The sequence below is a fragment of the Bidens hawaiensis genome, unplaced genomic scaffold, assembly GCF_021521415.1.
Source record: "Bidens hawaiensis isolate Kalapana, Puna unplaced genomic scaffold, B.hawaiensis_p1.1 tig00043586_1, whole genome shotgun sequence".
Lineage (NCBI taxonomy): Eukaryota > Viridiplantae > Streptophyta > Magnoliopsida > Asterales > Asteraceae > Bidens > Bidens hawaiensis.
Window position 1 is genome coordinate 21,271 of NW_027497736.1, and position 26,821 is coordinate 48,091.

At 34.4% G+C, this 26,821-nt stretch overlaps 1 protein-coding gene across 1 annotated transcript; it reads right to left on the reverse strand.

Annotated features, from left to right (window-relative positions):
- Positions 1–2,904: 2,904 nt before the first annotated feature.
- Positions 2,905–6,890, reverse strand: LOC143594407 (uncharacterized). Its single transcript, XM_077073731.1, has 7 exons — positions 5,562–6,890; positions 4,895–4,985; positions 4,655–4,812; positions 4,509–4,560; positions 4,346–4,422; positions 3,659–3,752; positions 2,905–3,580 (listed from the first exon to the last, which is right to left on the reverse strand). Exons 1-7 carry the CDS (start codon positions 6,570–6,572, stop codon positions 3,003–3,005), a joined length of 2,061 nt encoding a protein of 686 aa, XP_076929846.1. The 5' UTR covers positions 6,573–6,890; the 3' UTR covers positions 2,905–3,002.
- Positions 6,891–26,821: the final 19,931 nt, after the last annotated feature.

Genomic DNA, 26,821 nt, shown 5'->3' on the forward strand with positions numbered 1-26,821 from the left:
ACCAAGTACTTTGATCAGAGACACTAATTAATATGACCAATATGTAGCATGTATAGGGTTGGCTTGTCTACAAAATGTTTTTTTGCGTGCAAAATGTACACAGAGTTTGCTTCTATAATGCATGAGTTCATGACAGGCAAAATTTACAAAGCATGTTGTAATGAATGCAATAGAGAAAACACAAAAGTCACGGTCTTGAAAATTATTATTATTATTATTATTATTATTATTATTATTATTATTATATAACATGAGCCATCATATTCGTATATCTATAAAAAGGAAATAAAATGATTTGGAAGGTGTAAAAGCTCTAGCCACATAAAATGCAACCAACAGTCAAGACTAAAACCACGAATGGAGGTTGTTACAGAAGAATGAAGCTACAGTATAAAGTGTTAGAAGCACAATATTAAATTCTAATAAGTTTAACAAAATATCAAGTATAAGTTAATCCTTCCAAAATAAAAATAAACAAATTATTTTGAAATTTCGATTTATTGTCACTTCATTATTTTGTGAAGACAACCATAAAATTATTATTCTTTTATGAATTAAATGCTTAGTAATTAGTATGACTAACTTGGAAAAGAACGACTGTTAAGTGAAAAGTGTTAACTGACTAGTAGTAAGATACACTCATGCTTGGTCTTGCAAACACCGCCAAAATAAAGTCACAAGCCCAATTTATAAATATAATTTTTTTTCTTCATACCCTAATCTCGATCTCGTACCCAATTAGTTAACCATGTCCCAACTTGGTCCAACGTCTAATGAGTATTTGTTGAGTAATTACCCGTCAATATTGGTATCGGCTATACCTAGTAGCTTGTTATAAAAATATATGTTGGGTTTTCAAGTATATAATTTTTTCCATTTTTAGTTATATTTATATAATTTAAAGTTTCAACAACTATATAAAATAAAATTCGATAAATAACATAAATATATTATCAACATTAAACTTTTGAAATGTCTAAAATAGGTAAATTTTAATCTCAAAAGATAACTTTGTAAATACAAGCATATAATATAAATAATATTATCAAAATAAGTATAAGAAGCTCATATTCAATTTAATGAAACTACCAGAATGAAGCATTACTAGATAAGGCTTGAGAGATATAAAAAAGTTAAAAAGTTAAACATTTCTAGGTTTATGATTTAGGTATAGGTATATGATTTATGCTAATAAGTCTGGTATCATCTAATCTCATGTCCGCCTTATGTCTGCAAACTATATAAATATTTTTTTTCAATCTCAACCCGCTCTCATACCTAAATATTCCATTTAGGTGTCATAGACCGAGAGGGACAGCCCGAGGCGGAAGGAAAAATACGAGGTTCGGGGATACCACCGGGCTGAAGTCTTTTTTTACCATCCCTAAACACAAGTGGATACTAGGTTAACTAAGCTACACTAACTTTTAAAAAGGCCATCAGTAGTGGATAAATAGCAAAGTAAAAAAGGTCTCGTCACGTCACTCACTTATATTAAAAATGCCACAAGGGCAACGCCTTGGTCACACCGGTGCGCAATGGTGTTCAACGCCTAAATCGGTTTCGTGGATGGTTAAACCACTATGGATACTTTATATGACGAATGAAAGATACGAATATAATACAAGCATCAATAAAGTTACAAACATCAAGACAAAGACAAAAAAACGCATGTAACACATTGTTTAGAGAAAGACAAATACAATGTATATTAAAAAAAAAAAAAAAAAATTACTGCATACCGATCTTATCTACTTGATATGATAAAATTAATTTTAGAGCAGCATTAAAATGTAATGAAACTTTTTTGTCTTAGTAAATAAATACAAGATAAAGTCTAAATAGGACTATAGTGTCCCTTAACAAGAACAAATTAGTTTGTAGCGCCTAGCCCATTTGATAGAGGCACAAGCCTAAAGTGGCGAATGAGGGCATATGTGGTGATTCGGGTGGGAGGTAGTTTTGTGTTAACGTTTTAATCCAAGTGCGAGTAAACGAGCCATAGGTTTGTAAGGGATTTTGGAAATAATTAATGTGAATTCTAGTCTTCTAGATCCGATTTTTCGGATTTGGATTCGGATAATGATTTTGAAAATTTTCGAATAGATCGGATATCCGAAATATATTCTTTAATTATTAATTTCAGATATTTTGGATAATTTTCAGATACTTCGGATATTTTTTGGATATTTTTGGACAATTTTTCGCTTATTTTGGATATCCGAAATATTTAAAAGTAGTTTTTTTAATATGTTTATAACTATTATTTTTTTCGGATATTTCGGATATTCGGTTCACTATCCGATCGTTCGAACTACAGATAGTGATATCCACTATCCGAAAGATCCATATATCTGAAAGTTCGAATATCCGACTTCAAACACCCTTAGCGTTCGCCGTTCGGTACGGAATAAACCAACTATAATGATAAAATGACAGTGTGTTGACTGTTGACAAGATGTGAGGTACAACGTTGCCCATGGTGAGACATAACATGGGCGTAAGGAAGGCTGCGGATGTTGATAAACATAAATGGTTTATAAGTGTTCTTATGATGTTTTATGATATAAAGTGATAAATGATCATGAAATAAAGTATGGGGTTAAGGAATGTTATGAATGATATGATGAAATGTTGCAAACGATTGATAAAAATAAAAAAAATTATTCGAGTTTTCAATTAACATTTATATGCGTTTTATGCGTTTTATGACACGTCTAAGAAACGATAAGATTGATCATTTTGGAAAGCATAAACTAGCGAAAGCTGACGTTTTTAGCATGCATTTCGGGGTAACTATATCAAACTTTAAGAAGTGATCTAGCATACACTGATAAATAAGATTAGATGTTAACTGAATCAACAAATAAAACTCGAAAAAGTTATATACAATCTACATTGGTTTCTTTTTTCAGAAACCCGAACGAGCATTAAATATATTCATATATATGTATGCAACTATGTTTATAAATATGTATACCAACAAAAGACGGTTTAAGGTTTCACAACCGAATGGGTAACCCATAATTCAGATACGTTCTAATCCGTCCATCCCAACCTGCAGCAACAATTACGAGACCCCAAATATGTGGAACAACAAAAGTACTTTGATACGCGGTTTTCAAGAACTTGTACTCTGATTTACTCATTGAAGGTGAAACACTAACTTGAGTAGACCCCGGGAGTGACTCAGCAGGCCACGTTGGCGGTCCTTTCAATAACGCCTCCAAGAAAAACCCACGGGTTGTTAACGGTGATTGCATATGAGGTGAACCAATTGTACTTCTTGGAATAACATTAATGTTATTGTTGTTGTTAAGGCGGTGGTTGTTTAATGTAAGTTTTGGTGATGGAAGTGCGGCTGCTATGGTTTTGAGACCACACCAAGGTATGGCCATTGTTGTGTTTTGTGATAAAAAGTTTTCAAATGATAAGTTGGTTTTTGGTTTTGTCAGGGGTATATTGGGAATGTTAAGGTTGTGGTTCCAAACATAAATGTTTGAATCCTCTGCAGTTGAGATTATGTGTTTTCCGTCTGAAGTGAAGGATGCTGACATTTGGCTTCCTGAACTTCTATTACCTGTTTAATAAAGCTTCAATAGTCATGTACAACATTTGATGCATATTGTACAAGTTTTAATAGTTAATTACAACATACCCTTGAATTTGCCAACAAGATTGATCCCACAAATAATTCTTACTTGTGAATCAGCTGATGAAACAATCACTTTCCTCGAGTCAATTGGGCAAAACTGAAATGAAAATGAAAACAAAAAATTAATTTCATACGATGATCAAATAGTAAATTAATGAATTAACAAAAAAGTAGGGCATGTAAACGAACCGAATGAACACGAACGGATCATGTTTGTGCTCGTTGGTTTAACTTTAACCAAACAAAAGATCGAACACAAACAATTAAACAAGCGAATGAGGTTTTCATGTTCATGTATGTTTGTTAAGAAAATATATGCATTTTGTTTGTTTGTTAACAGTATAAACGAACGGTTCATGAAAGCAAACAAACGAATGTCATTAAACATAGATGAACGAACTTAACTGAGCTAAAACCAATTATAAGTAAGTGTGAACAACAATGTGTTGGGCTTAAAAAGTTACTAAAACTAGATTGTATAGCAATAGGCTTAAAATATTGAATAAATATATTAATGAACGTAAACGAATGAACAAGAAATCAGTTCATGTTCGTTCGTTTAACTAAATGAACAAAAACTTTGGTTCATGTTGTTCGTTTATTTAAAAAACGAACATAAGCATACCTCCCGTCATTGAACGTTCAGTTCGTTTTTAAGACTACAAAAAACCGTTGCTTTATCATCAATACCTGAAATCCTGTTATTCTCTTTGGCCACTTCTTTTTACTCGTTGACAAAATTTGAGTACGCAATTGCAGCCGATCATCTGCAAATAGTTTCATTAGCTTTCTTTAAATTAATTGATTCACATACATTAACTAGTTCTTTTAAGTTTTAAGGTTCAATTTATACCTATAATATCATAGACACAGCATTTTCCATCTAAGGTTCCCACAATGCTTCCCTATATGGTAATCAAATAACGATCATCTCTTAATAACATAACCGAATCAAGCAAATACTTTAAATAATAACTTTTTAGAAAAAGAAAAACAAACCTTGCCATCTGGATTATAACACACAGCAGTGACAATATCACCAAGATCAATCCAATCAATAACCTGATGATTATGAACATCCCATACGCGTACTTTACCGTCTATTGAACCACTAATGAAATAATTATCATCCACAGGATTAAACTCAACACATGTAACTGAAAATTAAACATATCATGATCCTTTAGTTTCATGAATTCTGGTAAAAGAATAAAAATAAATGCGTTAGACAGCACTCACCATAGTTGTGATGAGTAAAGATTTTGATGCATACATCATGTCCAAGTTTCCACATTCGAACAGTCTTATCCACAGAAGACGATAGAAGAAACTATATCATAGCAAATAAAATAAGTTCATTAAATTATGAATGTGGATAGGTCTAATGTCAGTGAACTGTTCCTGAACTGTTCAGTGGAAAGTTCGTTTATGTTTCTTTATTTAATAAACGAACGGACTTGAACGATTTTTTTTTTCATTTAGTTAAATGAACGAACATAAATGCATGTCTCGTTCATTCATTTAAGCTCGTGAGCATTCATTCATTTGAATTCGTCTATGTTTGTTAGTTCACGTTTGTGTAAGTTCGTCCATTAATATATTCATTTTAATCTTTTATGCCGTTACAGTTTAATCTAGTCTGAATAACTTTTTAAGCCAATACATTATTGTTCACATTTACTTTTAATGTTCAGCTATGTTCGTTTGTTTACGTTGTTTACATTGTTAACGAACGGGCATTAATGAACACGAACACAAATTCCTCTCAGTCGTTGTCTCTTTAAAGTTCAACGAATGAACACAAGCATGCTCCGTTCATCTTTGTTCAGTTCATTTACAGGCCTAATTGTTTTTTTTAAATAGAGTTAATAAAAAGTGTTATATTACAAAGTATATAGTTGCATACCCCTTTTTTGGACCATGAAAGTGACAAGATCTCGCCACCATGACCATAAAACTCATGCACGGGTTTCTCTAATATTCTGAAGACTTTAGGTGGTAAAATAACACAAGCTAATTCAGATGATTTTCCAAACCCTTCGATTTTTCTTGTTTTATCTTTATCTGCTTTGAGCGGTGCTAATTCAGAAAGATTATTAGTTGAAAAGCAAACCGAAGAATAATCGGTTTCTTGAATCTCATACAATCTTGGATCCTGATCTTCAAATATCTTCCAAATTCTTAAAGTACCATCTTCACCAGCACTTGCTAAGTATCTGCCATCATGGCTGAACTTTATAACTGAAATTGGGCCGTTATGTGCTGCAAACTCTTGTGTGGCGTAAACAACCGATAGCTCTTTTGATTTCTTTTTGTGTGTGTGCACATGTATTTTGTGACTGGACTTCAAAGTCGCTAATTCATCATGTTTATCCGTAATTCGAGCCATAACGTTTAGCTTTTGAAGCCAACCCTTTTTCACTTCCTTCCTTTTAATTAACAAATCACCGGTTTCACCTTCTTTTCTTGATGACTGCAGAGAAGATGAACCACAATTAGGTTCATCGTCTTCATCCGATTCATCTCTATTTACAGTTTCGAGTCTTTCGACTCTAAGATGAACTGTTACAGGTCTAGAAACCAAAAGCTCATCACGAAGATTTGAACTTTCACGCAAGATGAGCTCGGTGTCGCCTCTAACTTCATCAACAAAATCATCTCCATATCCATATTCATATTCATATTCATCTTTTCTCTCTCTTTTTGCAAGCCACCTTGAACTCAACCCCATAAACCTCAAGAGCTTACCACGTCTAGCATCAACACTATCCAAATTCCCAACCCAGTAATCATACCCAAACCCCGAAGTCGAACAGTGTTCATCCGAACAACCCGAATCCGAGTCAGACATTTCATCGAACACCTGGTGGGTGTCGAAAAACTCATCTTGCTCATCCTCACTGTAACTACTACCCATCTCCAATTCCTAAAACCTCACCTTCTCAAAAACCTAATCCCCAATAACATTAATAATCAAACAGTTCATAATTCAGTACCCAATAATATTAATTAACAAAATCCCCAATAATAATAATAATCATCAAAACCCTAAACTGGGTATGCAAAATCTAACCTTTTGAGATGAGAATTGGATGAATAAACGGAATTGACGAAGTGGGTGTTTGAGAATTGATAAAACCTAAGCGAATTTTATAAATATTTGAGTTTAATTGGTTGGAATTGAAATTGAAATTGAAAGACATGAGGGTCCAGGTTTGATGTGTCTCTTGAACCAACGATTGATTGCATCAATCTTATGATTTAACTTTTCTTACCAAGTACAAAATATAGTACACTCATGTGCTATGTGTGTGTCTTCTTTGGTAATGCGGTTGGATAATGTAAAATTTGTAAAAAAATTTTGAACGGTATCTTTCATGGTTAAGCTAGTACTGCGCGACTAAGTCGTGCCCCACCACCCCACTCAGGTCAGCTATGTTGACATGATTGGGATCCACGCTGGCGTCCAAGTTTGGCTTGGCGTTCCCGGTAAAACCCAGTTTACTCACCCTGCCCGAAGGCACGACAGGTTTTAATGCTCTGGAAAAATCCGGTCGGAATCAGGATTCGAACCCAGGATACCCGGGTCATCCATCATGTTTCTGGCCATTGAGGCAAGCCCCGCTAGTTGTAAATTTATTTATCAAATAATAATTCACAAAAGAAATAAAATATTAAATAATCAGCAAATGTCTAAAAGAAAATGATTGGTGAATCATAAGGAGATAACGATGGAAAAATGGTTGAGAGGATAGCATGTGTAAATGTTTAGTGTGAGTTGTTTATGCTTGTTAAAATTTAACACACATATGATTTCAAGTTTTAAATCAAATCGACCTATCCTTCTAGATATCATTAGGATGAGTTCTCAAACTAGCTTGAAATTCGCTCTAAGAGCAAACCGAAAACTCATAGGGAAAGGAGAAACTGTTTAGGACAAAATAGTTGAATATCAAAATTTAAGGGAATTCGATGTTGGAGAAGCCTCTAGTCGTCTTAATTGGAACTTTTGCCTTGACCTTGAACCTCACGTCTATCCAATTCATGTTCGTGAATATTTTTCGGTTTACAACTATGGTGAGGAATCGGACCACGTTATATTAACCATCTATAATGAAAAAGTATGTTCGGACTCAAGATTAAAGTTGTGAATTCGAAATGTCCCACGCGATGGAAGGTCCGCTGACCCTCATAATTTAAGTAAACTCATTGATGATTTTGATTTCACTCTTGTTGACATTGCAAATGCCATTTGCCTTGATCGTGTTCATGCTAGTACTATAGAATTTATCGGTCATGATCTTTTGATTGTGAAGTTTAGGCTAAGATTCTATCTTGAAAAATTTACATGAAAGGTGGATATCATAGTGCTACTCTTGCTTGTGACGCTGATCATGTTGCATCATTTGAACGTCAAATTAGACTCAACATTGCTACTCTTGCTTGTGACGCTGACCATGTTGCATCATTTGAACGTCAAATCTGACTCAACATTGGTTATTTCATTGTCAAACAAACGTGATATATTCCTCATGATTCCAAGAAATTGTTACCATATGGTCGTCTTCTCAATCACTGGTCTCTTCTGTCACATCAATCTAGATCTCTCTAATTCTTACATGTCTACTTCCATTTAACTTCATTTAGATATTAACATTTTCACTGGTTGACAGACAGAAAAAAAAAAACAAGACACAAATGTGTTTAATTGCATTTAGATATTAACATTTTTACTATTTGATAGGAAAAAAAAGACACAAATATGTTTAATTTCATTTAGACATTAACATTGGTTGTGACTTTCTTACAAGAAGTTTATGGTGATATGTGTCATGGTTAGGAGTACGCACCATATGGTCCTTATTCATTTGCTATACATACTTCACTCGTTCCTACAGTTGATCATGACGATCAACTATACGATGCTTAGCAGCGGGCAGAGCTCTTAACTACTCATCTGATAAAGATTACGTTTGTTTCATTTGGTCGCTTTTTCTGGTTTATATCTCTCACAAAATCATACTAAGTTTTTGATCTCATTCATAGTTTTATCCGGTTAAAATATTTGAGGAGCCACCAAATAACTTTTAATATGAAAGTTTGCATACGACTCTATGAATATCCTAGTCAACCTGCTTAATGTTTATTATGAATAGACAAAATTACAAATTAAACAAAGCCAAATTACGGTTCGTGTCCTTTTTTTAGTTTCCTTGCAGGCGTTGTCCTTTAAACATTTTTTCCTACATGTTACGTCCTTTACGCTAACTGGGTTAGAAAAACTCAGTTAAGTATGACATGTGCCAGACATGATGGACATAATTGTAATTTTAATGTATCCTTAAATTTAAAAAAAGAAAAAAAATATATATATAATACATTCCCCTCATTTCTCTCTTCTTTCTCTCTATACCACCACCATCACCATAAATTCCGGCCACCTCGTTGCAGATTCCATAAATTGTCGTTTTAAAAATATTTTGTAAATAATACTCTCTCTCTCTCTCTCTCAAACTTCTTTTCTCTTTGCAATTCCTCCACCACCAGTCCACCACCGCTCATCATTCACCCCCCAATAAGCACCACCGACAAACACCCGTCTCTCTTTCTCTCTCTCTATACACCACCACAACTGACAAACACCTCCTTCTATATGTACACCACCACCACCACAACACCACCAGCCCACAGCTACCGCCACACACCAACCAACAGTTGTAACTGCCACCACAAAACCATAATTTCTTAAATCGGCCACCACCAGCCACCGTCACAAATTCCGGCCACCAAAAACAACCACACCACCATATCGCAACCACCACTACACAACAGCCAACACCTGCAACTGCCACCACGAAGCCCAAACTTTTTAAATTGACCACGAAACCCTAAAATATCAGGTCGCGTACATCCAATTCTTCATCCTCATATCTGAAATTAGTTCTTCCCACATCCAATTAACCACACAGATATGCTATGAACTGATATCAGCCGCCGCCTATTTGCCCAAAAAGTGATGTACGACAATCGCCGCCTATCCCCACCGGTCCTTGACGTCTTCGTAAGCCTTTTCTTTGTAGTTTTGTTGTTCTTCAAATTATAAGTCAAAAGATTTCTAAATCTTGTCGGCATTCAAAAGAGATTGTTATAGGGTTTGGAAACGATGAAGTTGATTTGGGGTTTTAGGATTTGGAAAGGATGAAGATGACATCTGATTATAATGGAATCTGCAACGAGGTGGCCGGAATTTATGGTGATGGTGGTGGCTTAGAGAGAAAGAAGAGAGAAATGAGGGGAATGTATTATATATATTTTCTTTTCTTTTTTTTTTAAATTTAACGATACACTAAAATTACAATTATGCCCATCACATGTCTGGCACATGTCATACTTAACTGAGTTTTTCTAACCCAGTAGCGTAAAGGACGTAACGTGTAGGAAAAAAATGTTTAAAAGACACCGCCTGCAAGGAAACTAAAAAAAGGACACGAACCGTAATTTGGCTTTGTTTAAAGATCACAATTTGTAATTATGTCTTATGATTATATTGGTCGATCAGTTAATTCAATTACACTAAAATATTTAAGAACAATGTAATCAATATTAGCTTCAAATTATTGGATAATATTATTGTTGATATATAAAATGTAATTATAACGGTCTAAAAGAAAAATAAAAGGGATTTATATTGAAAGATGACTACCAATTACTTTAATTACGAGAAAAAATAAAAATAATAAAACGTAGGATTTCATCTTCATGAATATGGCGATATTACACGAAGATTATCTTCGGCCCATTACACTCTGATCTAACTTGGGCCTACTGTCATTCGTATATGGATCGCTCATTGAGTTGAAAATCAATAATTTTGTTTTATAGTGATTTGATAATATAAGAAATACTAATACGGTTGATCTAGTCTTTGCATACTCATTAGCTCTCATATTTATTGTTACTCCCATGCACTCTAATTAATCACATGTGTGTCGATCCTGATGAATCCTATATATACTGGTTAGCGCGTCAGAGGGTACGTGAAGAAACACTAATCGACCCCGGGCAGATTACGGATAATCTGGGGGTTAAATAGATGTTTCCCACGAGGGTTATGTCCGGCAAGATGGTTATTCTTCTGATGACCTGCAAAACAGACACCGTGAGCTCGTCACTGAGAAGGGGGGGGTACCTCCTTGTGACCACCCTCCGGCGTGAGAATCAGACTAGATTGCTCTTGAATATAAGTGTATATTAAGAGAAATGACTAGAGCAGATATCAGATAATATATGGAGATATAAGATAATAATACCGTTCCAAGGTGTTGGAGTATTTATAGCCGAAGGTAGGTTTCCAAGCAGGTACAGCCGGCTGAATAGTATTCCTGTTCTACCAACTGTGGGCTACGCACGTGCCATGCTGATGGTTGGTGGGTAGGCAGCGGCTGATAGTGACCAGGCCGGCTGTATACTATTCCTTTTCCACCAACTGCAGGCTATGGACGTGCCCCGACAGGGGTTGGTGAGTAGGCAGCGGCTGATAGTGACTTTGAGTACTAGAGCGTGCTGCCCGTCGTACTGTTGTCAGTGAGCTGTCGCAGCTTTGGTCAGATCTTTTGTCCATACCTTGGCAGGTATAGTACAAAAGATCCTCCAGTATCATACGGACTGGCTCATTTGGGCGGGAGTATTCCCGGCTTTGGGCGGGAGTGTTCCCGGCTTGCTCATTCCTTCTTCAGGTGACATTACTGAATTATTTTGAGAGTTAGTGCCTTGTGCGTGTAGCCTTGCTGTGCGGGTAGCCTTCCCTGATGGCTAGTATCCGTAGCTGCGGGAACATGCGGAGTACGTCGACCATTGGGAGGCGTTTCCTGCGAGAACAGCTTGCGTACTGCGCGTAAGGACATCGCGTCTCTGAGCATGGTGGGTCCTGTGGATCCAGTTGGTCTTTGCGCAGACGTCCCTCTAAGGTGAGTCTTGCGGGTCCAACCGCGCAGACGTCCCTCTTTGAGGTGAGTCTTGCGGGTCCGACTGCGCAGACGTCTCTGTTTGAGGTGAGTCTTGCGGGTCCAACTGGGCTCTGCTGGGACCTACTTCTTCAGTACGTGGTCTTGAAACTTCGGCATTGGAGCCTTTTTAACAAGCTTTTTATGGTGTTTTACAATCTCAATACAAGACGGATCCAGAAGATGAAGTGTGGCTAGTCCATTTCCTCAATTGCATGTGAAAATACGAATAGCCATCTCGGTAGATAATGAGATATTTTTAGCAAAGTTATACACCCTTACGAGTTAAGAATGCATCCCCCCCCCCCCCCCTTTTCTCTTTACGTGGCTTAAGGACTGTAGGAAACAAAACACCAGTCTCTTTAAATAAACTTTTTTTATTTATTAAATAAAGTTATTTAAAAAAGGTTATTAAGTAAATAATAAAAAGAAAAAAAGTGAATAATATAAAAGAAAAAAGGAGTGGTGTTATCAAATCAGTCAAAATCACTATCCACACCCGCCATTTGAAATGTCGGATGCCAGGATGACATCATCCATTTTATATGGTGGATGTCTATCAAAATTTACTTTTACATATAGGGGTAGCCTACTTTGGAAATTGTGACTTGCCAGCTATTGGCGGATCACCAAAGTTGACATCCGCCATTTGAAATGGCGAAACACCTGGTTGTCGTCCACCTCACCAAACAAGGTCTAACAGGCCCTACATGTTTGTTGACATCCACCATTTGAAATGACGGATCTCCTATTTTTCTAATATATATTTTCTCTCACCTATAATCTAATTTATCATTCATCTTTCTTTCTATTCTAAAAAATGTTTCCCTACTACAATGACATTTCAAATGAATTGTAGGGATCACTTACCTAAAGTCTATTGGTAGCTCAACATACTAGTTAGTATGCATTTTTTTTTACTAAAGTACTTACATACATGCATAATAATTAAAGTGTATAAACTTGAAGTACTACGGTAGTTAATTTACATGTAAACAAACGTTGGTTCGCATGTGAACTAATGTTAGTCGATTGTATAAGTGCATGTATGAATTCGTATTGATTAATGGAGACCAAAAATAGTAGTTCACGTTTGAATTTAAACTAAGCTTCAACAACACAGAATAAAAAATAAAAATAGTTATCATTCACAACTAGGGATGAAACAAAATGAGTGCAATGGGAATATCAAAACACTCCAAGATATTAATGGGACGTGCATTCGGGTATGGAATTGACATAAAAATTTCACAGCTTCGAGTTCGAGCTTGGTATTAAGTAAATCAAACATGATTAACTGCATCGTATACCCGAAGCAAAAAATCCAAAATAATAATAAAATAAGAGTGAACTGCGGTTTTCGTCTATGTGGTTTGTCCATGGTGAACTCACAGTTTCAAATTTGTGATTTTCGTCCCTATGGTTTCATTCAGTGGCGAAGCTTGGACTCGAGCGTCGGGGGGCGAACTCAAAATGTATTTAAAAAAATCATAAACGAGGGGGGCGGCTCAAACTTCAGGCCTAAAACGGGTAAATTTAAACTACGTATAAAACTTTCGGGCGAAAAAACAGATACATTTACACTACTGCGAAAAAAATAGGGAGTTTTCGGGCGAAAACGAGTAAGTTTACACTACATATTAAATTTTCGGGCGAAAAACAAATACATTTACACTACTGTGAAATAAAATAGAGAGGTCAGACTCAAATTTTCGGGCAAAAACGAGTAAGTTTACACTACGTATTAAATTTTCGGGCGAAAAACGGATACATTTACACTACCGCAAAAAAAAATACGGAGGCCGGGCTCATATTTTCGGGTGAAAACGAGTAAGTTTACACTACGTATTAAATTTCGGGCGAAAAACGGATACATTTACACTACCGCGAAAAAAATACGGAGGTTGGGCTCAAATTTTCGGGTGAAAACGAGTAAGTTTACGCTACATATTAAATTTTTGGGCGAAAAACGGACACATTTACACTACTGCGCAAAAAACAGGGGGGCGAGGCCACCCTTGGCCCTAATGAATCTTCGTCATTGGTTTCATTTCACTTGCAATTAAACCCGTTAGGTCTGGTTGTTAAACCAATCAGTGTGCTCATTACGTGAGTGACATTTTTGTCTTTTTTCTTTCCAAATAAACTCAGTCGTAATTCACAAGCCCCTTTCATGTGAGGGGCTGTGGTGTATTTGGGAAAAAAAGGACAAAACTGCCCTCACATGAAGGGTACGATGATATGTTTAACGACCAGACTTAACGGGGTTAATGAATTCGGGTTTAATTACAGGTAAAATGACACCACATTGACTTCTCCATAGAGCTAATAACAAATGATCAAAAACAACAATTTTTGTACACAAACCAACAGGTAGATAAGAATGAAGATGATGGTGATTGATGGTGGTAGTGTGGGTGTGGAAAAGCACTTGAGAATGAAAATGGGGTCCGTGTGTGTTTGTGGGTGGTAATCACGTGCCATCATTTCATCAAAATGCTAGAGGAGTAGAGGGTAACATGGACTACAATCGGGCCCTGATATGCCTAATACTTAGACTTGAAGATAACCCAATTTTATGTTATAAATCATGTTTTAAATATGTTTTTTGTGTTCCTTAGGAGGAAGGTTTCAATAACAGTGATTCAAGTCTTTTTTCGTTAGATGATATTTTTAGTTTCTAACTATTCTGTTGGTTTTATTTAACTCATATATGTATTCTTTAATTTATTCATAACTAGCTTTTATTTCCCGTTTATTACGGGAATGTTTTACATTTTTCGTTTTCTATATTTGTATATATAGATTTTGGTTTTTAACTTTATTTACTGTAAAAAAGTTAATATAATATACTTAGTATTTGATGATGAAAGAGTTTTCATAAATAAGTGAGATGTTATAATCTGGTTTAAAAGCTATTTAGGTGTTGTTTGTTTTTTAAGAGGTAAAATGTTTGCAGTCTCCGGACCATATCTGCAGACATCTGTAGAAGAAGAGGTGGACCAAACATTTGCAGTCTGCAAGAAGAAGACTGTTTGTTTTTTAACATCTGTAGATTGCTAAAATAAATTGGTGTCGGTGTACGAACTGTGGTAGTGGATTGTGGTGCTGCTAGATGGTGATAGTGTTAGTGGTAATGGTATTGGTGGGTGGTGGAGGATACTGGTGGTGGACAGTGGGTGGTGCTGACGAACAGCGGGTGGGTGGTGGATGGTGGTGGCGAACGGTGGGTGGTGGTGGTGGTGGAAATTGTGTGTTGGTAGGGTGTAGTATTTTAACCCTTAACAGACCTTAGAAGATCTCAAAAGTGGATGAGCCAAGTCTGCACTAAGAAGAGCTTGTGCAGACGTTTTTTAATGAAACGTCTTCGAGAAAACAAACAGTCTGCAGATGGCAATGTCTGCGCGTGGTCTGTGCGGCGTAGACAAATTAAGAGGTTGCGAAGACCTTTTTCATAAAACAAACAACACCTTAGGTTTGGTGAGACACATGACCCGCTTATTTTCTTTACTATAAAATTGTTTTCTTAATTATAAAATATATATTATTATATAAAAATCAGATGTTTTTAGTATATCTATATTCTGTAGGATTTTCAAATCAAATATTTGGTAAAATTAATTTTTTACTTAATGAGAAGTTATAACTCGGTTAAGGGTTGGGTCATCTTGATTTGTTGAGACTTATACCCGTGAAATCAGATCAAATGTATAAGTAACCTCCATTTATAAATAAAACAATTTGATGACTTGAGAGAAATTGAAAACAACTAGAAAGCTTTTAAAGGTTTGTTTATATTTATTTTAAGGTAAGATGACCATATTTCTTTAATCTTTATATGGCATGTTTTTTTTAAAAGAGATGTTATTTATAAATCATTTATGGATGTTAACATACAATAGTAGACAATAAGCATTGGTGAAAAGAAAACGGTTGAAATATCTAGGGATCTTTGACGGGATATGACACAATTACTAAGGCATTAGTGATATATTCTAGCTCGTTGTTTGTATTCATTTGTTTGTGTTCATCCAATTTTGAGAGATGATAAGTCATTTAATTTTAGTCTATTAAAAATTGGTTTGAGAATCAATGAAAACAGAGAATTACAATATGTGACTGGTATAGATTTGAACCCGCCTCACTTTTGTAAAGGGCCAATACTAAGACATTTGACTCTTTGGATTTATTTAGTAGGCGAGTAGTATAGGCGACAAAGGTGGTTTTGGGGCAAGAACACCGCCCCCAGGCTACAAATGGGCAAAATATTTCCGGGGGGGGGGGGGGGGGGGGGGGGACTGCATGTCGTCTGGTGGTGTTGGTTTTTTATTATATGTGTGATATATATATATATATATATATATATATATATATATAAGGGAGGATAATCCTAAAAACAAGTAGTTTCCTAGAAAGACTAAGAATAAATCATAGCCATTGGATCATATCAATCAATGGTTGAGATTTAAAATTACCAAAAACCATCATAGATTTCTAGAATTACTCTTTCACCATTATAACCGACATAATTTCCTATAATTATTCTTTCACCATATATTTTAATGTCAAATGTCAAAATTCTATTAGTTCTTACCATTTTCTAGAAACTAATTCTTTTTATTTGAACCATTTTCTTCTATATATATCTAACTATCTATATAATTGTCTACCATAAAATCCTATGTGTCGCACTCAGGTTGTTCCCCCCATTCTCTAGAGTCACCAGATTGCTTGATTTTAAAATGGAGGCTTCTCATGCATTTGACCCAAATCACGGGTATGGGTCTTACCAAACCCATATAGTTTTTAAATGGGTTATAACATCTCATATATTTATGAAACTCTTTCATAATCAAACAATAATTTTTGCGGGTCATGGGTTTCACCAAACCCGGATAACTCCTAAACGGGTTATAACATCTCATTTATTTGTAAAATAACCCATTAATCATCAAAGAATAATCTACACGGGTTATGGATCTTACCAAACCCTAATATCCCTCAAATGGGTTATAAGATCTCATTTATTGGTAAACATTATCATTAAACCCTAATTTAATTTATCTCATTTACATGTTATCTGTTGCTGGTCTATCATCTTCATCGCCGGTTAACTTCCGATACTACCCACCATTGTCAACTACATTAACATCCCCATTTTCATTAAACAAATATTTGTGTTCATGTTTGTTCATTTAAAAAAATCAACATGCTCGTGCCCGTTTATGCTTGTTCGTTAAAAATCTAAAATATAACAAACTAATATATATGTATTAAATTAAAACCAAACTACGTTAAAAAATAAAATAAATCATCATAAAATAGCAAAACGATTAAAACAAAAGTTTAAATAAACTCCCGTAACACGGGAGGATCAAACTATCACTCTACTACACCACTAAAATAAAAAACCACTAATTTGCTAACTAGGTGTCACATGATACAAATCGCTCCATTTTGTAGCTCCTTCACTACACATAGTCTTAGGTTATGAGTAGTTGAGTGGGTATGTAATTTATAAAAATACAATACTAAAATATAAAAATGAATTATTTGATTAGTTGATAGAAGATTAAGAAAATGCACTATTAAAATACACTACCAATTGGTTGGTGTTCATTGACAAAAATAACGCCTTTAACATATATATATTTGAGAGAGGAATGCCTTATATTTAAGTCAGATAGACCATAAGAATTGAAATAAACATGTTAAAAAAAAGAAGAAAAAGAAGATTAAAAAATGTTGAAACTATATTAATTTTCATTTGATTTGTTCTAGAAATTTATGAAAAAAATAATAGTTTTATGGGTTTAAAAAATAATTCAATTATAAATATTCAAACCTCACTATCACCAATTTATATGGGAGATATGAGGGATGACCCTGGCTTGCCAGGGTTCGAGTCCTGATCTCACCCGGTTTTACCGGCTCCTCGTTGTCGTGACATTTGGCGGGCGTGGGGGTCGGGTTTTATCCGGTGAATCCCTCAATAGGTAGACCGCTAGGGGCTCCGTTCGTCCGAACTAGTGGCCGGCTCGGGCTACCTTTAGCCAATAGAGACCGCGTACAGAGTAACCGACATTACTTAGTTTGTCGTTCAAAAAAAATCGATTGAAATCACATGTAAATCATCATTATTACTCCCTAGGGATTTTCTAAGATTCTTTTAGAATTAGCCCATTTAGCGGCTTACAAAAGGGTGACAAACTGTTATTATTGCAACTTTTGGATAACTTAAAAAGGTAGAAATCAAAAGCTTTTCAATAATAGAGTTCAATAAGCTTAACTACAAATTTGGAGTTGATTAAAGTAAACACGAACTTATGACTAATTTTTTTATTAGTCAACTAGGTTATAACCTGTATGGTCATTGGGGTGGTAGTCCAATGGTAGAGGCAAAGCCTCTAAAAACACCTAAGGTTTGTGGAGGTTGTGGGTTCAAGTCCCACTTCCAACAAGGGATTAAGAAATTTTTCTTTCAAAAAAAAAAAAGATTAGAACCTGTATGATACACGAGTTAGTAAAAAATATATAATAAAAAAACACATGTAGTACACAGGGTAATAATAAAACAAAAACGATAAATGATAATATAAACATTTACAAACATTTTTGTTAATATCATAAAATTACCAATAGCATACACGTAATAGACACTAGTGTTTTGTAGTAGTTAACAAACGGTACAAAACTTTTAAAGTTTTCTATTGGTAAGCTTTCATGGAGACTATATATATATAGATCATGTTGTACAAAGTTATATAGAAATTTGAATAGAACTCTTTAATTCCAAACCAACGTAATGAAATTTGAGAAGTCCCATTTCATAAATTGGATTTTATCAAATAACCAAAAGGATATAACTAATTTATCGAAATCCATGTTTTTACCAACGAATCTCCTATGAATGTTTTAATTTTGTGTTGCATTCGATAAATTGATACCCATGTTGATGAATATCGATTGAAACACATGTAAAAAGAAGAAATCAAACAAACCTTATAATTACAATATAGAAGACGAATGCAAAAACAAATGGTGATCGTTAACTGAATATGCATAGTCAAATTACATTTATACTTTGAATTATGGTATAATCAATATAGAATTAGGGTTAAGGATTGCATATAATTGTTAGGTTTAAGCCTGAAGGATGGGAATAAAATTGTTTTTGACATAGTCTGTTTGTTTACATAACCAGCTATATGTAAAATTAAATTTTAATTTAATGAAAAGGAAAAATAAAAAAAATGGCAAAATACCATGTGACAATTTAAAGAGATTTGATGAAAACTATTTTAATGAAAAGAAAAAAATAAAAAAATATCAAAATGTCATGTGACAATTTAAAGATGTAAAGTATTTTAATGAAAAGGAAAATATAAAAAAAAGGCCAAAATGGCATATAGTAATAAAAATGATTTGATAAAAAAATATTTTAATGAAAATGAAAAAATAAAAAAAATGTCAAAAATACCATGTGGCAATTTAAATTGATTTGATGAAAAGTAGGAAAAAATGGTTATTGAAAATCTACTCTTTTATTATATAGGTAGATTAAAATTACTCATTGGCCGTTAAAAAATATCTTATGATTAAAACAAGACCTTTTGGAGGGGAATACATTGTTTGTGTAATTGCCTGTATGGTCGCCCCGAATAAACCAAAAAATAATGGTGTTATTGATTCTCCACAATGTTCAATAGGCCTGTAAATGAACCGAACGTTCAGTGAACAGTTAATGAACCGTTCGGCAGGAAGTTCGTTTATGTTCGTTTATTTATTAAACGAACGAACACGAACAAAAAATTTGTGTTCGTTTAATTAAACGAACGAACATGAGCACATGTTCCGTTCATTCATTTATGTTCATGAACGTTCGTTTATGTTCGTTTATTTACGTTTGTTTATTTATATTCGTATATGTATTAATATAAAATAATTAATTATTATATGGATAAGTCATCTAATTAAATTTTTTATTTTTTTTAATTTTTGTTCATTGAAGTGTTTTCATTTATGTTCGTTTATGTTTGTTGTGTTCACTTACATTTGTTCATCTATATTCATTTATGTTCGTTTATCTTTGTTTAGTTATGTTCCCTTAGATTATATTATAAACAAATGAATATAAACGAACACAAATGTTCTTTTTTTAAATAAACGAAAAGGAACATAAATATTTGTTTGATTAAGTGTTTGTAGTCGTTTAAAGTTAAATGAACGAACACGAATATGCCCTTATTTGTGTTTTTTCAATCCGTTTACATGCTTTCATTATTCACATTGATGAATACGTCGGTCTCAATCTCTAGGCTCTGTTGTTTTTATTTGTGTTCGCTTGTGTTCGCGAACCGTTCGTGAACACATTCATTTTCTTAATGAACGAACACGAACATAAAATCTCGTTCGGTAAGTGTTTGTGAACCGTTCGTGAACACATTATTTCCTTAATGAACGAACACGAACAAGGCCTTGTTCGTGTTCGTTCGGTTCGTTTACAGCCCTAATGTTCAACACAAAGATTTTTTTTGAACGACCAACTAAGTAACGCTGGGTACTCCGTACGCAACTCCCATTGGCTAAAGTTAGCCCGAGCTGGCCAGTAGTCCGTACGGACGGAGCCACTAGCGGTCCACCTATTGAGAGATTCACCAGATAACACCCGACCCCCACACCCGCCAAATGGCACGATAGCGAGGAGCCTGTAAAACCGTGTGAGATTAGGACTCGAACCCTGGCAAGCCAGGGTCATAGCTCATATAAATTGGTGACACTGATGTTTGAACTCATTACCTCTCACTAGTCTAGTGAGTGCTCTACCATTGAGCCACATCCGATTTATTCAACACAAAGATCACATTGGAAAGTTGTTCGGTTTTAACATAGGCAAGTATATATAAAAGGTAGCATCAGATTTATTGCGTTAAGGGTAAATCAAAAAATTAAGGAAAGTAATCTATAAAGAAAACGTAGTATTTACTATTTAGTACAACCCAATGACCCATAATGGCTACGTTATATGGATGTCCTCATCTTTGAATGGATAATATGGAAAAGGAACTCAACTATGAAATTATATATATATAACAATTTCAAATGTTTCTAGGCATTACAAGTTGTACCTACTGCTTTGCAACTAGTATATAGTTTACATCTAACATTCTGCAAGAAGAGTTGTTAACTATTTGTACTTTGCTTACATCTTGCTGTATATCTGTTTTGTTAACACCTTCGTTTCCTCCATCTATACACGTTACTTCTTTTTTTTGGTGTTTGGTGTTAACCCTAAATCGGTAGTGGCAGTTAAGTAGTTTGGTGGGCGAATTTACATTTTCGGGTTCCATTTAGGAACCCTAGGCAGCGTTGACATGGTGGTGGCTAAGTGCCGGTTGGGGAGGCCAACCGTAGGTAAGCCGCCGTTTATCATTGCCATTGTCGGTCTAACCCTTGGTGGCGGTGGAGTGGTTATGGCAGTTGTCTGTTATGGTTGCCGATTGTTGATTGTCTGTAGTTGAGTGGACGGTGATCCTGAGTCGGTGTTTTGCCTCCACCTTTGGGTCGGTTTTGTTTGTAAGGGCTGTGATGTTCATTTAACTGAGCCTACGCTTTTAAATGGTTTATTGTTTAAAACTTGAATCTGATGAGAGAAATTTTGTGATGTCGTCTATGGCGGCGATGTATTGAGTCGGTCTAGATAATAAAGGCTATGATGATAACGTATATGAGACTATTTGTGATTTTATCTCTTAACGAGAATAATTTCTGATTTGGTATGCTTTATCGAAGTGAAGTCTCAATTTTGGGCTAAAGATCATGCATGCTTTCCACTAAATATCATTATAAACATTGGTACATAGTATTGTGTGACATGATTGCTTGATGTTTGAAATCGTTTTCCATGGAATTGTTGGATCCATGGTTCATAACATTAATTTTGGTCAACTGTCCTTTTAATAATTTGCACGACATGAAAGGCAATTAACATCTTAGAAATGTCTTTCATTGCTTGTAGGAATTAAGTCTGGTCCATTTAAAAGGTTTGATGGTAAAAAAGTCATGTAAAGATCTTGAGCAAGCATTATCTATGATACAAGAATTTGCAAATGTGGTTGGCAATGTAAACATACCACTTCTCTTTATTCAAGTAATAAATTAAATATGTTACTTATATATGTTGAAATTTGGATTGTTTTGATTCTTGATTTTTGATAGGATTTGGAGAAGCATCACAAGAAGTCAAAGCAACAACAAACCTTCACAGTTTCTTTACATATCCAGGGTTGTCACTAAAAAGTTTGAGGTCCATTCTTTCACGTACATACTTATGGTTAGACTTACGGACTAAATTAGAATCAGCAAAAGTGATCTCTAATGGAGATATGGAAAGAACACATGGTGGTTTTTGGCTATTAGACTTTGTAGTTATAAGAGTTGTGTGAACCAAATATAGTGTTTACTTTGCCTTAAATGCTTTGACTTTGTACTGATTAGATGTGTGTATAGGGAGGGTGCCTCCCATTTGATCAATTTTATAGATTCTTAATGTTTCTAATGTATTGTTTCTGAAATATTTTGTACGCCTCATACACGTCATCTTAACCACACAAGTTTAGTTACTCTTAGTCGTAATCTAAACCCCACCGCATCGCGGCGGGTCAAACTACTAGTTCTTCTACAAAACTAATGTTGAATGCGACTCATCTCGTAAACTTGTACATCAGAGAAAATGAACACCACAATTTTGTTAAGAGTTAGGGGGTGTTTGGCCTAGAGGTGCAAAAAAACCTGAACCCGGAACCGGACCCGAAATAAAAACTCGGAACCGGTTTTTTTAATACCCGTACCTGACCCTACCCGTAGGGTACGGATAGGGTATGCATTTCGGCACTAAAACCCGAACCCGAACCGGACCTGTACCCGGTAATACCCGAAAACCCGAACCGGTTCCATACCAGGAACCGGGTTTTTCCAATACCCGATGTATACCCGAAAAATACCTTAAAAAATACTCCTAAAAAGTGCAACCTATTAAAAAATCCAATATATACTCGAAATATACCCGGAAAAAAGCCCGAAAAAACCCACAAATAGGGTTTTTTCAATACCCGAAAATGGGGTATTCAAATACCCGGTTTTAGAATACCCGGTTCTATACCCTACCCGAACCCGATGCATAGGGTATGGTTTTTGGAGGCAATACCCGGACCCGAACCCTACCCGGTTATTACCAATACCCAATTTTCCAATACCCGGTCATACCCGAACCCGGGTATTTGAAAAACCCGATTTGTGCACCTCTAGTTTGGCCTACCTTTTTTAACAAGGCTTATAGCCTTTTTAGCTTTTTTTTTTTTTTTTAAATAAGCTTAATTTGGTGTTTGGCTTAGCTTTTTAAGCTTATGCTATTAGCTTATATAAACTCATTTGAATAAGCTTATTTGAAGATGGTTTTTTAGCTTATTTGATGAAGCTTATTTGTTTAATGGTGTAAATTACTCATTTGTCCTTATATGGTGGTAGATTAGCAATTATTACTCTAACAAATTAAAGAATGATGGATTTAACAACTTATTAAGACACATAATTAACTTGTAGAATATAAGCTAATCTAAACACTTAAAAAAATCTTATCAAATAATAGAAAAAAACTATAAGCTAATTTTATATATAAGCATAAACTTAAAAATAAAAGCTAGGCCAAACACCCCCCTTAGAGAGAGTGGGCGAGAGGGGCTGATACTCTCCCGAAAAGGGAGACATAGGCCCTGAAGAGAAGAGATTTGAAGCGTGATTGATGTATTAATAACATTACGACTTTTAGACTGCCCTGAAGAGAAGAGATTTGAAGCGTGATTGATGTATTAATAACATTACGACTTTTAGACTACATGGGTCTGTATATTTTTTAGACGACGGCTATTGCTAATAGGCTTAACTTCATATATATGTTTTTCAAATGCGATTTAAATATTTAACCACCCTACTTAAAAAAAAGCCTACTACAAAGTTGAGAAGTTGTAATTGTTAAGTAACAACTTAAAAGTTAAAATACATTCTTCTATTATTGAAATTGGTTAGATTTACGTGTCAAACAAAAGTATCTCCGTTTTGTATTAACAAAAGATTAATACATTGTGTCATCTCATTTTAAATCTTAGTATAATAAAACCTTGTCCCATTTAAATTGATTTGAGTTGAGGAAAAAGAAAAAAGTGAGATGGGGGGAAGTGCATGCGTAATATGATGTTGTCCGGGTCCCCTTCGTCATTTCAATCTAGTTCTCAAAATATTTTCTTCACTTACAAAATTGGCCAAATATCTTATTTTTATTTTATCAATTTTATGTTTTTACTTGATGGCTAAGTAACCCCTTAAACTTAAAAACTATTAATACCAAAGTTAAATTACATATATGATGCCCATAGGACGGACCAAGAAAAATCCTGTTGGGATCGATATTTTAGTACTCCGATCACACCGATTGGACATTGGAATTTTGGGTCGGATCGAGCCAGATCACGTATAAATACAATGTTATTAATTATATATGAATTTAAAACCACTTCAAGAACAATGTGCAAAAGATTGGTAATTACGAAATTGTTGTAAAAATAATTTTAGAAACTTTTTTTTAAGCAAGAGTGATATCCAAGGTTTTTTCAAATATATAAATATCATGTACATTCAAACAATTAAATAAACTCCGAGATATCGTATATGTCCCTCTCTAATAATTGAAATATCAAATACATCATCTTCTAATACTTAAAATATAATACCTATCCCTACTTATACTTCATTAAAAACAAGGGTAATGTTCATATGCATTTTAATCTTAACATGAGAATGTTAAAAACAATAATAATTTATAAAAAATGAGAACGTAAGAAACAATACCAACTACAATAGCAATCTATATAAACAATTATTTATAATAACCAAGAAAAAAACCTAAAAATACAACAAAATAAACAAAATCAAGAACAAAATAATAACAACAAATACCAACAAATACTTATAACAACAAAAGAAAAAATCTAATAATAACAACAAATATAAATCAGCAAATACTTATAACGTCTCATAATCGAAAACTAGCAAAGACGAACGAAAAATGACAACAAACAAACATCTATAAAAATAATCCTAATACTAACAATAAATTGGTTCTCACTATTTTCATGTTAAGAATAAAATGTATTTATCCTGTTTCTTAAAAACAATTTAAAACATGACTATTTTCCCCTAAATTTCTCAATTTCGTATTTAACTATTTGTATGTATTAGTTTTTATTTTAAAACTTTTGTCTTTTTCCTTGTTCAAAAAACTTTTTTTCCTACACCTTTTTGTAAGTTTTGTATTGGAAAATTTTGTACTAATAATATTTATTAGTATATTTTACTAATAACTAATTATTAAAAAGTCCTAGGAGTATAAATGAATGTGATATTGATATTTTAAAATGTGTGATTGAAAATATGAACTTTGGTTAAATGGAAATTGAGTTTGTCCCATATTGATAGAATAATAAAACTGTAAGCTCCTTATAAGGAGGCCGGTTGACAAGATTGTATTCTTGTATGATAATGCACATTCAGTGGCATAAGTAAGGGTGTGGAACTCGGGCTCGGTTGAAGAACGCAATGTGACGCTTTGATGGCACCTTAGTAATTTTGTGGTGTGGTGGGGCTGAGTAGCGTGACACTTGTCACCGGCAACAATGAGTCAGCACGCTATGTGTCAACACCTGAACGAAACATGCGTGTTGCATGACACTTGTTATCAGGCCCGGCCCAAGGGAGGGGCAGGGTGGGCTACAGCCCAAGGCCCACTCCTTTTTAAGGGCCCAAAAGATTTCAGAAAAAAATATATTATGTATATATAATATTTTTTTAGAGAAATACTTTAATTAATTACAAATGGTGGAGTAGAAAAAAACCTTATCTTGTTCCAAGATCTTCCACATGCAAGTTCGAGTCTTCACATTCACCTTTCATTTTTGTAATTGTTTCTTTTTTTTAACAAAAAAAAGATTAGGCCCTATTTTTTTCTTTAAAAAAAAAAAAAGACTATGCCCCATTTTAGTCCCAAAACACACATGCTTTGCCTAACAAATTTACTTATTTTTCCGATGTTGATTAACTATTTGCGTTTTCTTTTTGTTTATTGTATTGTACTTTTGTTATGTGACCGACCTGAACCGTTTGCCCATCTAACTCATAAATTTACCATTAACCATTTAAATCGTTATTGCTATTGAGAACGATATAGTAGAGAGCATGGATTACAAGGAATTGATCGAAAGCTTTGCTTCCAAAAATGCTATGAGGTTGACGATCCATTTAAGTATTTAAATTAAATCATTTTGTTATAAAACTTTTATTTTGTTACCGTTATTACGATTATCTAATTTATATGGGAATTATTGAGTATGTATTTAAAGATCCTACTTTTTTACTAGCCCTGGGCCCAAAAAGTTTAAGGAATTTTTAGAGACGGCCCTGCTTGTTATCACCAGTGATGAGTCACCGGCTTATGTGCCATCACCATAGATGGGCATCCCTGATCACTCGACGCGTGCATAATGAGTCAGCGCTCGTTCTTGCTATAAATAGGTGATCGAGGTGGAGCAGATTGAGACACACAACTCACAACCAGATTCATAAACACAAGTCACATGATTATACACCATCGGTATATTCATTGAATTCGTTTTCCAGCCTGTTTGCTCCTTCAATGAAACTCGTCACTCTCGTCTCAGGTATAGTTCGGGTGATAGGTTAATTCCGTGTTGTACCCTGGAAGAAAGAGTTCACCTGGGTTGCCCTTAATATGTTTTAAGAGACTTCTGAGTAACGAAAATTTTCAGCCAACACCCCTTTTGTTTTTTGCTTTATTTGTCTCTAGTTTTGTTTTATGTAATTTCCTTGTATTTTGTTATTATTTAATGCAATTTCATTTCCGTTGTATTATGTATTGTAATCAATTTTAATGAATAGTAATGTTTATTGTTGATTTTTTTTTATTCTGAACTTTTATAAACAAACACCAGGAACAACACTGAAACATGCCTCCTCCATAATCCGGAGGAGCACCAAAAACAAACCAAACCAAAACTACATAAAACTGAAGTTAAATAAATTCGACCACCCTATC

Bases quoted from the DNA above. Each gene is read 5' to 3' on its own strand.
- LOC143594407 (XM_077073731.1), bottom strand. From the start codon at position 6,572: ATGGGTAGTAGTTACAGTGAGGATGAGCAAGATGAGTTTTTCGACACC. The intron at 4,986-5,561 runs GTATGCAACTAT...GCTATGATATAG, and splicing joins TTTCATGGTCCAAAAAAGGG to TTTCTTCTATCGTCTTCTGT. The intron at 3,581-3,658 runs GTATGTTGTAAT...TTTATTAAACAG, and splicing joins TCTTGTTGGCAAATTCAAGG to GTAATAGAAGTTCAGGAAGC.